Consider the following 15831-nt stretch of genomic DNA (forward strand, 5'->3'; position numbering starts at 1 on the left):
CCCCAAGCTTTGGTCTTGAATGTAACTGCTTTCTGTATATCTTTATCTGGACATACCCAATTTAAGGCTTTAAAAAAGTCTGAAATAAAATTTAATTATTTTGCTATTCCTCTTCAATCTTGTCAGTTTTCCTTTTAGAAACTCCTTTGAATCTTTTTTGTGTCTTCTTCCCCATTCTCACTACTGCTTTACTACTTTAGGTGAATATAGGAAGGGAGAATGTTCTAAACATAGGGAACAGCATAAGAAAATGCATATAGATTGTAGGAAAGTGAAGGCTGTTCATCAGAAATGTTGACTAGTAGTTCAGTTTAGGGGGGGAGTATAGAGTTAGAAGAAGTAAAGATAAGGTTGAGAAGTAGGTTGATAGCAGATTATATGGGAAGCTTTGAGCCTGTAAGAGGTTTGGATTTTATTCACTAGATATTAGGGAACTACTTAAAGGTTTTGAATAGAAGACCATCAAGAAGTAGTCTGTGCATAAGGAAGAATCATTATCCCATATAAAGGGATAAATTGGAACAATATAAAACCAGACTTAAGTAGGCTAGTTGGAGCCTTTGTAATAATTAGTAATGAAGGTTTGCAGTGAGTTGGAAATAGGAAGAATAGGATGATGCAGAAATATTGAGGTTGATTATATATGACTTTATGTTGTGTGCTTTTTAGAGCCCCCAAGTTGAGTTGCCAAAATATACTATCTGGACTAGCTCTCTGGAGGATCTCAGAACCAACCTTAGTCTTTAGATGAGGCAAGACTCCTGTGGATGGTCAAAACATGAAGTCCGGATATTCCAAATTCTCTCATCCTTATATGCCCTAATATCCTTATATAACCAAAGCAACACTGCTCATAGGCTAATATGCGGAACTATATAAACAACTTGCCTATTGTATGCAGGTGACTCTTTTCCACTTGGTATCACTCTGCTTTAATTACAACACAGGTTGTCACTGCCTCCTAGACTTCTCAGGAAGGCTGAGAGCCCTTAGGGAAAATGGGGAGCCGAATCAGACATTGTCAGCAGGTTCCCTCTGGGCTGAAGGGTCTTATATCTTACCCAGAGTTCCCCCACTGTGGCCCTCTACAACTTTGATTGGATTTAGGGGATAATGTGGAAGAAAATTAAAAAAAAAAACCAAAGATAATGACTATGCATGAATGAATCATAGTAACATTGTCATGAGAAGTAAGGAAGATGAATAGATTTTAGGAGAAAGATAATAAATTCAGTTTGCAATATGTTGAATTTGAGGTAATTGCAAGACATCCAGATTTTTTTTTTTTTTTTTTTTATTTAATAGCCTTTTATTTACAGGATATATACATGGGTAACTTTACAGCATTAACAATTGCCAAACCTCTTGTTCCAGTTTTTCACCTCTTACCCCCTCCACCCCCTCCCCTAGATGGCAGGATGACCAGTAGATGTTAAATATATTAAAATATAAATTAGATACACAATAAGTATACATGACCAAAACGTTATTTTGCTGTAGAAAAAGAATCAGACTCTGAAATATTGTACAATTAGCTTGTGAAGGAAATCAAAAATGCAGGTGTGCATAAATATAGGGATTAGGAATTCAATGTAATGGTTTTAGTCATCTCCCAGAGTTCTTTTTCTGGGCATAGCTAGTTCAGTTCATTACTGCTCCTTTGGAAATGATTTGGTTGATCTCGTTGCTGAGGAGGGCCTGATCCATCAGAACTGGTCATCATATAGTATTGTTGTTGAAGTATATAATGATCTCCTGGTCCTGCTCATTTCACTCAGCATCAGTTCATGTAAGTCTCTCAGGCCTTTCTGAAATTATCCTGTTGGTCATTTCTTACAGAATAGTAATATTCCATAATTTTCATATACCACAATTTATTCAACCATTCTCCAACTGATGGACATCCATTCAGTTTCCAGTTTTAGCCACTACAAAAGGGCTGCCACAAACATTCGTGCACATACAGGTCCCTTTCCCTTCTTTATAATCTCTTTGGGATATAATCCCAGTAGTAACACTGCTGGATCAAAGGGTATGCACAGTTTGATAACTTTTTGAGCATAGTTCCAAACTACTCTCAAAATGGTTGGATTAGTTCACAACTCCACCAACAATGCATCAATGTCCCAGTTTTCCGCATCCCTCCAACAATCATCATTATTTTTCCTGTCATCTTAGCCAATCTGACAGGTGTGTAGTGGTATCTTAGAGTTGTCTTAATTTGCATTTCTCTGATTAATAATGACTTGGAGCATCTTTTCATATGACTAGAAATAGTTTCAGTTTCTTCATCTGAGAATTGTCTGTTCATATCCTTTGACCATTTTTCAATTGGAGAATGGCTTGATTTTTTATAAATTAGAGTTAATTCTCTCTATATTTTGGAAATGAGGCCTTTATCAGAACCTTTGACTGTAAAAATATTTTCCCAGTTTATTGCTTCCCTTCTAATCTTGCCTGCATTAGTTTTGTTTGTACAAAAACTTTTCAGTTTGGTATAATCGAAATTTTCTATTTTGTGATCAGTAATGATCTAAGACATCCAGATTTTTAAGTAAGTTAGGGCTAACATTATATAGTAGTGGTTTTAGAATGACATCTCTTAGATTGTGACTCATTTTTTCAATAAATTTTGTCCAAAGAAATTGGTTTTGTACTCTTAGGGAGGTTTCAGAGAAACTACCGTGGCTATTTATTGGCAAGCAATATCTTGCCAGTCCTCATGTTCTCGATTTGCTCTCCTGTCTATGGCAACTCATCAGTTTTCAGTCAGGGGAAAAAAGTATATGGGATTAAGAGTTGGTTGGGAAATGTGGAACAAACAAGTTGTTTTAAGTAAGCCTTGGTAATCTTAGGTTATTTCACTATAGTTATTTATTTACCATTCTGTACTCCGTGTTAAAATCTACTGAATTTTCACTCTATTAGCATTCTGTAGCATTTAGAATATTTTATGTTCATGTTGAGGCAGTAGAGAATTCTTATAAAGTATTTTAAGTTATGCTAAGAAAAACACTGTGAGGGAGAGGGGGAGAGAGAAAAGAGAGTGTGTGTGTGTGTGTGTGTGTGTGTGTGTGTGTGTGTGTGTGTGTGAAATTTGGGTATTAGAAAAAAGTTAAATTCTTCATTTTTGTATCTTAATCTAATCCTATGCTCCTAGTAAACATTTAATGAATGTTGTATTGCATTGGATGATCTTTTCTTTATTCAGTTAGGTTACTCCTTGGTCTGTTTCTGGATTAGCAGTTTTTTTCATTTTGCTGGGCTTACCAAAGCATATTCATAGATTTGAGACCTCATAATCAATACCTCACCATGATGGGTTGAAAATTTATGTCATAAATTTAAACAAGAACCTCAATGGATGAGAAAGGTTGAAGAGGCTTGTAGCAATGCCCACATGGATACATGAGTAGTGAAGGATTTGAAAGTTTCCATTATACTTTTATTTGCTTTCTTTGAATTATAAAGGTTTTCTATAATTTTTGTATCGGAAAATTTGTCAAGAAAGCAATTATATACTTGCCATATCTGCTATTTCTTAAAATTAATTACAGATTTTATTGTAGTTATTTATAGGAAAAATGAGATTTTACCAAGTCACTGTAGATACATGTAGTTTGTGTTTTGGGGAGGTGGTGATGTGTTTCCTGGTGTTTCCTCTTTTATTAATGACATTTTCCAACTGAAACATAAGAACACAATAGTTGTTAAGGCTGGAGCATTTTTATGGCCTATTGGTGATATCATCATATCCATATTTATTGGATATAAATTCTGTTAATAATAGCTTAGCTAACATTTTCAGTAGCAGTACTTTTGAAGTAAAGCATACTACCATGTTATTGTCTGCCTTTGATATCTAAAACTACACATAATAACTATTTTTAAAATGAGATTCCTGCCTGTATTGAAATTGACAGGAAAAATGGAAGGAAAATAAAATAAAAATTTCAAAGGAAATACCTTTTTTTTTTTTTTTTTAGCCAATGTCTCTTAAGTAGCCTTACTGAATATCTTTTTCTTTAATAATAGCTTTTTATTTTTCAAAATACATGTTAAGATAATTTTCAACATTCACCCTGGCAAAACTATGTGTTCCAAGTTTTTCTCTTTCCTTCTCTTCCTCCCCTCTCCGCTAGACAGAAAATAGTCCAATATAAGTTAAACATTCTTCTAAACATATTTCCTTTTATCATGCTGCACAAGAAAAATCAGATCAAAAGGGAAAAAAAATGAGAAAGAAAAAAACAAGCAAATAACAACAAAGGTAAAAATGCTATGTTGTGATCTACATTCAGTTTCCATAGTCCTTCCCTCAGATGCAGATATTTCTCTTCATCACAAGTTTATTGGAATTGGTCTGAATCACCTCACTGTTGAAAAGAGCCAGGTTCATTCAAGTTGATTATCATGTAATCTTGTTGCTATGTACAATGTTTTCTTGGTTCTACTTACTTCACTTCACATCAGTCCATGTAAGTCTTTCTAAACTTCTGCTGATCATTTCTTATAAAACAATAATATTCCATTGCATTCATATACCGTAGCCATTCCCCAACTGGTGGGCATCCACTCAGTTTTTGTAAATATTTTTCCATTTCACTTATATAGTTTATTGACATTTAATTAAGCAAAATAATTCCTTATAGTTTAATTTCATCTTCATCAGTGATGTCGTCACTTTTTAAATTTTTTTTGCAAGGTAATTGGGGTTGTGACTAGGCCACCTGAATATCTTTATATACTTGATGTACTACACAGAATTGTTATAATCAGAGGGCTTCCCTTCATATGTAATTTCAAATTATTTTCATTTTCTAAAATAACAAAGAAAACCTAAAACCCACTGTGCTTATTATTATAAGTTGTCCTGCTAGGTTACCAATGAAGAATATAAGTCAGAGACTAAGATCAGACTGAGTTTGTTAACCTGATTTTTCAAGCTACTCCTCAGCAACAAGGAAACTATTTTTCTTTTCTTTTCTTTTCTTTTTTATTTAATAGCCTTTTATTTACAGGTTTATATGTATGGGTAACTTTACAGCATTGACAATTGCCAAACCTCTTGTTCCAGTTTTTCACCTCTTACCTCCCACCCCCTCCCCCAGATGGCAGGATGACCAGTAGATGTTAAATATATTAAAATATAAATTAGATACACAATAAGTATACATGACCAAACCGATATTTTGCTGTATAAAAAGAATTGGACCCTGAAATATTGTACAATTAGCCTGTGAAGGAAATCCAAAATGCAGGTGGGCAAAAATATAGGGATTGGGAATTCAATGTAATGGTTTTTAGTCATCTCCCAGAGTTCTTTCACTGGGCGTAACTGGTTCAGTTCATTACTGCTCCATTGGAAATGATTTGGTTGATCTCATTGCTGAGGATGGCCAGGTCCATCAGAACTGGTCATCATATAGTATTGTTGTTGAAGTGTATAATGATCTCTTGGCCCTGCTCGTTAAGGAAACTATTTTTCAAAGCATGAGTCTTGGTCAGAGAAGAAAATCATCTATGTGACATGAGCACAGGTAGCAGAAAATAAGGGAGCCTCTCCTTCAGGCTTCAGAGTTTCTGTTATCTGTACATATAATGTATGTATACATACAATACTGTTACTTGTACATTACAGAAATTTTACCTAAAAAAATTTCATTCACTTGCCAGATCTTGTGGGTTTTTTCCTCTACCACATCACATATATCCCCTCTGTTCATTTATTCAATTGATACTCTTTTTCAGGCCCTAATATCTCGCCTGCATTTCTTATTGATCTGTCTACCTCAGATCTCTCCCCACTTCAGTCCTTCTTTGCCAGAGCTCCCAAAATGATGTTCTTAATTTCATTCCCTTTGTTCACCTTCTCAGCAAACTCCATTGGCTCCGTAGGATTTCCAAGAAAAAATTTTTGCGTAGAATTGTAAACTTTTCAATTTTTCACAAACTGGCCCTTGTTGCTGCTTAGAAAGAGATCTGACATTCTGCTTCCCTCCATCCTAGAGCTCTATGATCCATTTATACTGCTGTTCTCTTTGAATGCAACACTTGGTCTCCATTCTCTGTGCCTTTGCTTTGGTTATTCCCCTGGCATACCTGGTATACTCTCCCTCCCAACCTTCAATTTTTAGCATCCTTGGTTTCTTTAAAACTCAGCTACTAAGTAAATGCCACTTTCTTCAGAAGAATTTTTCTGATTTACCCTAGCAGCTAGCATCCCCTATTTATGTATATAGTTATCTCACTCATTAGAATGTAAGGTTGAAGGAAGGGACTCTTATCAAATGAGAACTATATAAATAGCTTTTGAAAACCTCAAAAGAGGTTTAAAATTTTTTTTTTATAAATGCTAGCTGTTTTCTTTATGTTCTCAGTGCATAGCAGTGCCTGGTACAGAGTGAGCACTTAATATAATCTTATCGATCAATTGAATATTTTTAAGACTTGATTGGCATGAGGAACACTGATACAATAAATAGTACCACATCAGAAAGTCTTAAGCTAATACTTGAATGTATAGGAGCATGTTTTAAATTATATATAGTCTTTTAATATTCCTGTATATTTTAATCTTTTTTAACTATTCTATAATTTAAAGTGAAATTATTTCACCATTTTCATATAAATTTTACATAATAGTGATTATATAATCTGGTCATTATGGAAACTGCTGAGACCTCCTGGTATTGGGCCAGGGCAGCTGCTGTGAGAATAAGTACTACATAAATGCAGTGAGAATTTATTGTCAAATCCTGGATAAGCTATGTTTTTAGCAGTGAGGGGGCGAGGGATTGGTAAAAATTTTAAACACGTCAGAAAACGTCAAGCCATCTGTTGCATCTTGATACAAACTTAAAACTTTTTATAGTCTTGTAGGAAATAAGAATGTCTCACTCCCAACAGTGAAGACTATCTCTTTATTTTCCCCTCTTTACCAATTTTCTTATCTTCTCAGTCGGGACTGAAGTCCTAAATGAACTTTTGTATTTTCTAAAACCCACAAATAACTGATTCTTCTGTTTACTGAAAATTTATTGGCAAGTATGAAAAGATTGTCCTCTAAACTGTCACATTTGTAAATTTGTTATTTAGCACTGAAAATTTCCCTAGAACAAACTCACAAGATAACTATTTAATCTATAATATAGCTAAACTATAAGATTCCTTTTAAAAATGAGTGCAGTAGGCTAAGTGATCTTGAGACATCTTTCAGCTCCAAGATGACACAATTCTAGTAGTACTAGCTCATTTGGATTCTGAGAGCAGAACACATAACGAGAAAGAGAAGAGAAATGCTTTTTTCATGGTTTCCTTGGAGCAGTGCTAGTTCTAGGGAAGATTTTGATGTAGGCTTAGTTTATCTTTGCCATATCCTCACCCCTTTTCCCACCCTACCCTTATCCCTTACCTTATATTATTCTTTACTGTAAAATGCTAAGAATCACTGATTTGAAAAAGAACAGGTCTCAGTCTATTATGTATCTGAAGGGGGGGAAGCTTCTTTCTGTTATTCAGTTCAACAAACATTTATTAAATATTTGCTCTATGAAAGGTATCATGCTAGGTTTGGGGGTAACAAAAACGATTAATAATCTCTGCCCTCAAAGAGCTTATATCTATTGGTAACTGCTTAGGAGACTCTGGTGGTAGATAGTTTGTGAAGGTATAATAGTAAATAAGACTGGAAAGATGTCAGATTTTATTGTAGAAGGTTTTAAATGTCAAGTTGTTGATGTGTTAATGTTTTATCCTAGAGGCACTGAGGAGTCATTGAAGATTTTTGAGAAGGACATGGTCAGATTGGTGTTATAGGAATATGAATTTGGCATCCTTTGTGGAGGATACATTAGAGAAAAAGAGACTAGATCCAGGGAGACCAGTTAGGAAGATACTAACACATAAGAGATGATGAGGGCCTGAATTAGCTCATTAAGTTGAAAAAATATTAAGACACAAGGTATATGGTAAGGGTAGAATGGTAAAGTCTTGGCAGCTGTTTTTACACAGAGATTGAAAAAAAGAGGGAAATATAAAAGCTGTCAGCATTGCTTCAAAGCTGTAATCCAGAATGATTTGGAAGGATGACACATTTCCTAACAACTAGTCATTGAGCCTCTGCATAAAAATCCCTTGTTTTGATAGGGCTCTTGTTAAGAATATATTTTTTTTTTAAATTGAGCCAAAATATGCCTTTGCAATTTCCTCTTACTCCTCCTAGGTTCAAGTAGTACACATCTAATTCTTTACACAAAATAAGTTGGCTACTTAAGAGCACACTTGTAGAGCTGAAAGGGCCCTGAGAGGTCATCTTCTCAACTCTCTTCTCTTATAGATGAAGAAACAGTAGGCCCACAAAGAAAAGACACCAGTCTGGGCTGTGCAGGTAGCCGCAGTGGGTCTGGTACTGCCATTATCAGAATTCTTTACACTGTACTGGGCTGCCTCTAAGATCTGAAGATAGTATCCATGTCCTTTCTTATTCTTTTCTTTTCTAGCTAAACTTCCCCAGGTACTTTACACAAATGTGTGGATGACCCAGTTTCTAGTCCTCACCAACCTGGTTTCCTTTTTTGGATGTACTTCAGATTGTTATTGGCCTTCCCAAATATTACATAAAGCCCTCATGCTGCATTAAACATCCTCTCACTTTCAACTTCAAAATGTCATCGAGGTCTATCCTCTTACTTGTTCCAAGGTTCCAAAATTGCCCTACTCCTCAAAATTGCTTTTAGTGTAACTTGGTCCTATGAGGAAAGTAGTTTAAACATTCCCATTGTGTGAATAATTGATAACCCTATAAAAATTCCAGAGATATTTGAATTTTTAAGGGGGGATATTAATCCCCTATCTACAGAATATTGATGAGTATAACAAAATCAAGTAAAAAAAAAATTAAGGCCATGTAAGGAAAGCATTCGGTGGTAGGTAGGTTATCATGAAGGCAGGCCAGTTAATTGTCTCCAAGATCAAATCAACTATGGTGTTCCGTTTTCTTAGAATTTTCTCTTATTCTCCATGCGAACAAAATTTCTCTAATGGTCCTAGATTTGTTCATTATAACTTTCATGGGCTGGGATAGTGGGGTCTTGCATGAGGTGGAGAATGGGATAAGGGTGAGTATTGTTGGTGGAAGAGGTATAAATTGAATGCTTGCAAGCTGAAAACTGCCTATCTTTCCTTAAGACTTAAATCATTATTGTCGGTTTTTATCTTTTAAGCTTTTTTCTTATGTAAAGGAGCAAAGTGTTAACAATTGCTGAAAGCTTAGTTGTATCAACTAGATTTAGATCAATGGTCCTTGACATATAGATGACCATGTGAAGGAACTGATGCTAGTTAAAGCCTTATAATTAGATAAGATTGTCTCTTTTTGCATTTGATGAACCTGGATAATATCCAAATTATATTAGTATTTTAAAGGATTAGATTGTGGCAACTAGGTGGCACAGTGGATAGAGCACCATCCCTGAAATCAGGAGGACCTGAGTAAATCTGGTCTCAGACACTTAACACTTCCTAGCTGTGTGACCCTGGGCAAGTCACTTAACCCCAATTGACACCACCACCCCCCCAAAAAAAAACCCCCAAAAAGGATTAGATTGCTTATATCACATAAGCATATGTTTAAAAGCTGAGGTGCTTTCTAGGAATTGGACATTAGTTTGGGTAAGCTGTTTGTTTAGGCTAGGTTTTGGGGAAGGATGAGATTGGGGCTTTTAAAACTGATTAGCCAAGCAAGTTATGTAAAGTAAAATATTTGATTTAATTTGGATCAGTCTTAGGCTATCTGGCTTTTTGATTCCAATCTCTGGATTGCTAGTTCCATATAGATATTTTTATTCCTTTTAGGAATTTGTGTTTCTCTTAGAAACTAAGGAATTTTGCTATTTTAAGTGAAATTGAATGTGTTCTTACCTGTTGTAACTTTGGCAACTAACCAAGAACAACAAATACTTTATTTTGAATGTTTTCTAGCTCGTTTACCATAATTCAATTCAAGTAGCTATTTCCAGTTATTTGTTTATATTAAGAACATTAAGATTTATGGATAATTTGTAAAGTGATACTGCTATGTTATTTAATTTCTTTAGGTAGCAAAAGTAATAATCTGGCATCCCTGAAGTCAAAGAATCAGAATATATGAAAAGTTAATGTCTTTACTACTGTCTCCCTTTATGTTATTTTTAGAATCTATAATTGTGTCTCCCCTATAAATTCAGGATACTTAACCTGTGTACCTCATAAGGTATATTAAGAAATAGAGATATGGTCTATTAAACCTTTGTTAGGTTCTTAGTAGAAAAGTATCACAAATTTAAGATGATAGTATTTCTTCCTCAGTTAAATTACTACTGATAGCATATCAGTATTTGAATCAAGAGATGACAGAGGTGGAGCTGGTAGTAAAAAAGTCAAATGAGGCTTGTGTTTTTTCTTCTGCTTCTGTGAGGAGCAGAGGTATATGCGTTACACACACACACACACACACACACACACACACACACACGAATAATGTAATCATTATAAGTTTCTTGTGATGGGTTAAACAAAGAATTCAAGAGAAATGCCAGGATCAGGCTTTTTTTCCTGATCAACGAACAAAAGTATATCATAGTAAAAATTAAGCCTGTCCCAAATGTCTTTAGCCCACAACTACCCAGAAGAATTCTCTCTTTCCATTATTGCTGTCCTAGCTTAGAACACATTGCCTTTTAAGCTTCTTTGGGATTGTCTGGCACAGATTATGACTATGGGTGACAATACAGTAGTTTTGAGTTAAAAGAGTAACATGTCTGTTGTGAGGTGAAGCACTATATTGTATCCAGTTTTATTTGATGAATGTGCTTCCAAGGCAGATTGAATAATATTGATGTTCTATATTAGTGCATGATACAGAAAAGTTACATTAACTGCTGCTTTTGATCTATGAAACTGAAAGTAGGAGTCAACTTGTTTCCTTCCCCAGATGTCCTGAGGAAAGAGATAGTTTCTATACTTTCTAGTAAACGTAGTATTAGCAAGTATTGCTAGAGTACTACTGGAGATTAGCTTGGGTAACTAGTCAGTAGAGAAGACTCTGTGTAAATCCTTATTCTTACCCTGCCCCATAAGTCTGTTTCATCAAATTTAAGGTCAGTTTTAGGAGCTTAGAATGGTTCTTGGTAACCCTGTTCTTGTCCAAATTTATTTCTCTCGAATATATTCTAACATGTAGTGCTTGTATATTTGTGTATGTGTGTCTCTGAGTGTTTTTTTTGGGTTTTTTTTTTTTTTTTTTTGCTTCAATTAACTATTCTTAAAATTTCTTAGTATGATGCTCAGAACATTGCTGCAACTTCCCTACAAGAGCCTCCCCAAACCATTTCCAAGAATACCTCCATGAGCCCTCGACAGCGCCGGGCCCAGCAGCAAAGTCAAAGAAGAACATCGTCGAGTTCATCTGATGTTCCGGTCCAGCAGCCAAGAGCCAACCCCAACACGGATCATATTGGATCAGCCGTACTTATTGTCATCCTGACTCTAGCATTGGCAGCTCTCATATTCCGACGAATCTATCTGGCCAATGAGTACATATTTGACTTTGAGTTATAACATTGCTTTTGTCTTAAGAGCTGTGACTCGAATGCTTCATTAAACATTCTGCAGTGGGTATGATATAAGAACTGTTTACAAAAAAATTTTTTTTTGTATTTGCCCCTCACCTCCCTTTTTGATCCTTATAATTGTCAGTATATATTTAGACAGATTTTGAGGCTAATTATGTCGATAGAGAGTATATATTAGCAGTTAGCTTAAGGGACTGGAAGTCATAAATCCCACATCCCACCACTGGCCTGCATTATGACTCTTGGAAAATCATTTGTAACTCTCTATGCCTCAATTTCTTTATGTATGAATTTGTGATAATTTTTTGTAAAGTTCTTTGAAACTTTGGATAAAAAGTGGTGTTTAAATTCCAAGTGTTACTAGTAGCTCAATGCCCATTTGTATTGAGTACTAGATCTCTGCTTGAGTGGAATAATTGGGGAGCAGAGAAGAATTGAAGAGACGGAAGCAAAGCCCTCTTGCTTCTGGGGTTCAGATTCTAGTGTTTTGCTTAAATGTCATTCATAGGAGGTGAAGTAAAATTGGGCATTTTATGAAATTTATGTGCATGTGAGAAACCATGTTTTAGTAAAGGTGAAAAATTGCTTCAGACAAAAGCACTTAAGGAGAAAACGTTACCAAATTTGTGAAGAGAATATTGACTAAGAAAAGAGAATGATGCTTTGTGAACGTTTTCTTTTACTCACCAGATAGTTTCAAATCCCCACAAATTTTTAGTTTTAGTGAAAGAAAGGGTCCAGGCAAGAAAATAATTTCTTTTTCCATTGAAGTTACATAAGTTGATCTTAAGATTTGAATGTTGTCTCTGATTATTATCAGTTGTATATCTTTTTAAATTGAAGGTTATATAACATGTTCTTATAACACTTATAAATAAGGAATCTAATCATTCACCCAGTGCTACTATCTTTTAATTATTCCAAGATATGCATAATGTATTGAAGAAATGTTTTGCCCATCTTTTATGAAAAAGCAAGTAATAGAAAAAAGTGAGAAAAATGTGTATTTAAGATGAAATCAATGTGATTTAAGCCCAAGACTTAACTTTAATATAAAAAACCATTCATTTACAGGAGTATGTCATGCCAGTTACCCAGGGTTATTCCAATGCCTTGTGGGAAAACAGAGCCATGGAAATATTCTCTTTGTTCTTTAATACATGTAACTCAATGGCAACATTGCAGGCAATCACTGGGGCAGTATTATTGAAAAGCTTTGATTGTATTTCTTTTCTTGTTGTTGTTGTTGTTGTTCTTTTTTTAAAAATTTTTTGAGTCTGGGTCTCACTATCTCACCCAGGCTAGAAGGGCAGTGGCTACTCAGGGCCCGATTCCACTGCTGATTGATTAGTTTGGAGCTTTAACCTGCTTGTTTTTCCATCTCCGCTCCCTGGGGGCTCACCATATTGGTGCCAGACTTAGTGCAAACACCTGGTAAGCTTTAGTCTTAATTGTGGCTCAGAATTCCCAGGTTCAAGCAAACCAACCAGCAGCCTCAGCTTCCCTAGCAGCAGATACTACAGGTGTGCGCCATGATGCCTGGCTGATTGTATTTTTAATACAGGCAGCTCCCAACTGAAGAAAGGGCTGTGTTCTTAAAATTTATTTGGAAATTATTTGTTTTAGAATACAGAATGCATTTGCTCACCAGGAAAAAATATTATGGTGTGTTTAGATTCTGAGGCCAGCCCGAAAAAGACTTTAAATCAGAATGTAACTGATACAAGGTCTTAATCAAGTTTATTATGCAGTTTTAAACCTTTTAAACTTGTAACTTTTAAACTTTACTGACATAGGTTGTAATTATGAAACAATCTGTAAGTAGCATTGAAAGGCAAGTTTAATTTTGTTATTAAAGTTGATGCATTTCTTCTTTTCATCCACACAGTAGCTAGTTTTCATTTGTCACAAGATTTAAAATGAGAACACATTGTGTAAATCTATGTAATGTAGTTTTCCTGAGCCTTAATAAATTTGCTTTGCAATGATATTTACAGATTGTGTCTATCATGTCTGCAGCCTAAATTATTAAGCTTCAGAGAGCACAAAGACTTTGTGAAGAATCCTCCCCCAATACTGTATTGGTCTGAAAATAGGCTGCATCTTTCCTCTTAAATCTGGTTTAAATATAACCCAACATGGTTTGCAATTAACATTCGTTCTCCTATTCATTCTTTCTCTCTCTCTCTCTCTCTATCTCCCTCCCCTCTTCTCTCTCTCTATCTCCCTCCCCTCTTCTCTCTCTCTTCTCTCTTTCTTTCCTTCCTTCTTCCTCTTTCTGTATTTTTCATCTCCCCATCTCATTTTAAGAATATGGCCTATATTCAGATCAATATTTCACCTATGTTAATGATTGTGAAGGTGCCATAACTTATTGAATTTTTGTATCCCTATTCCTTAGTCCAGTGCCTTCCACATAGTAGGCACTTAATAAATTTTTGTTAAGTTGCATTAAGAGTTTAGTAGGCCACCAAGCCTTTTTTTGTTACTGTTTCTTTGAGAAAATGTGTTCTGAATTTCAATTCATGATGCTAAAACACTTCCCATGTAGGGCCACTGTGGAGTGGCCTTTTTTATCCAGTGAGAAGGGAATTCACTTGTCTTCCCCTGCCTCATTCACTCTCCTTTTCCCAACCACAATACCCAGGATGGTCACTGTTCACTTGATGAAAATAAATACTTGCCCTTCTTTCCTCTGCCAGTTTCCTTATCTTTGATCCTTAAATTCCTGGAGAGAGGGGTGCATGATAGCTTGGAGAATTTGTCCTATGATCTAAAGAAAGTTTTTCTAACAATCTAGCATGAGACAGCCAGCCATTTCCATGTATGAGAATTTGTTGAAGTTGGTTGGATGTTCTTGGCTGTCAAGCTGTGATCATTATAGTAAAAGGTTTTTTGTTTTTGTTTTTTTCCATTATAGTTATTAGTAAAATGACCCAACTGTCCACTTTGTCACTCCTATCTTTTCCCCTTTTCCAGCAGACACCTTTGAGCACAGCAAAAATTACCCCACCCAACCCCATGCTGCCTTTCTTCTCTCACAAGTTCTTAAGGACAGATACTTGTCATTCTGGCCTCTTTGGGGGAAATTAGGGAACAAGTAAGACTGCAAGGAGTGGGAAAGGATTCTCATTTAAATCTTTCCCCTAACAATATTCAAGAAAACAAACTTTTGCTTCCTTATTGCAGATTAGGGACTGCACATGGAGAGTGACCTCGTAAATCAACCTGTTATGGTTCCTCCTTTTAGTTCCTTGTATTTGTAGATGTGTTATTCACAGCTGCTTGTAGTCACAGAGCCTAAGTTTACATCAAGCTGATTAAAGTTAGCAACTTAAAAAAAAAAAAAAAAAAAAACTTATTCAACGTCTGTTTCATATAGAATTTTTGGGAAGATGTAATTAATTAGCTTTTCTCATTATATTGGGGGGGGGCTTTTATTTAGCACTTTGTTTTCAATGCTGCTTATTTTTCTTTATTATACTAAAAATAAATACTCAGTGTTTCATCAACATCTAAAGCTTTTTTTTTTTTTTGAAAGATTAGACAATTTTCTATTGTGTTTTGGGGAAAGTGAAATTTCTGCTCTGAAGAATAAAGAAAAATTTTCATTGTTTCTAAAATAAAATCTTATGTGAAAACCAGTCACTTCCTACACCTAGTCAGTTTCCTAAGCACTCTGAATTTTTCCACAGTATTTCTTGAATCTGACTGTGCCTCTTCACATTCATTGCCACCAACCTAGTACAGGCCTTTATAACTTTATTTTTTGACATTTTCTTTTTAAAAAGTTAACATTCATTTTTTAAAAATTTATTAAATATTCTTCCCTCCTTTCAGCCCTTCCTCCCCTTGAGAAGTTAAGCAATATGATATATAGAGGATATAGAAAGTCATGCAAAACATTTCCATAGTGCCTTCATAATTTATGACCTGGATTATTTTAATTAACCTACTGGTCATTTTGTGTCAGTATCTTCACTCTTTAGTTCATACATAGCTGCCAAAATCCATTTGTAGGTTCAACCATTCTCTTGCACAAGTCTCAAGTGAATCCTATAATAATGGTTTTAACCTACCTTTCCAACCATATGTCATACTAGTTCCCTTACTAACTCAATGTTCCTGTTGGAATGGACCTGTCAGTTATTCCTATGTTTGTCCTTCCCCTTACCAGGCTTCCCATCACCCATCCACTTGAAATATATTTCCTACAAGT

At 35.2% G+C, this 15831-nt stretch overlaps 1 protein-coding gene across 2 annotated transcripts in view; it reads left to right on the plus strand.

Annotated features, from left to right (window-relative positions):
- UBE2J1 (ubiquitin conjugating enzyme E2 J1) overlaps nucleotides 1-15124 on the plus strand; it is a 46710-nt gene extending 31586 nt beyond the window's left edge. For both annotated transcript variants that reach the window (XM_012549219.2, XM_031964529.1), the window contains exon 8: nucleotides 11317-15124. In XM_012549219.2, coding sequence (XP_012404673.1) covers nucleotides 11317-11598 — 282 coding nt within the window. In that variant the 3' untranslated portion in view covers nucleotides 11599-15124. The remainder of the gene's footprint in view (nucleotides 1-11316) is intronic.
- Nucleotides 15125-15831: the final 707 nt, after the last annotated feature.

This window comes from Sarcophilus harrisii, chromosome 4 (assembly GCF_902635505.1).
Source record: "Sarcophilus harrisii chromosome 4, mSarHar1.11, whole genome shotgun sequence".
NCBI lineage: Eukaryota > Metazoa > Chordata > Mammalia > Dasyuromorphia > Dasyuridae > Sarcophilus > Sarcophilus harrisii.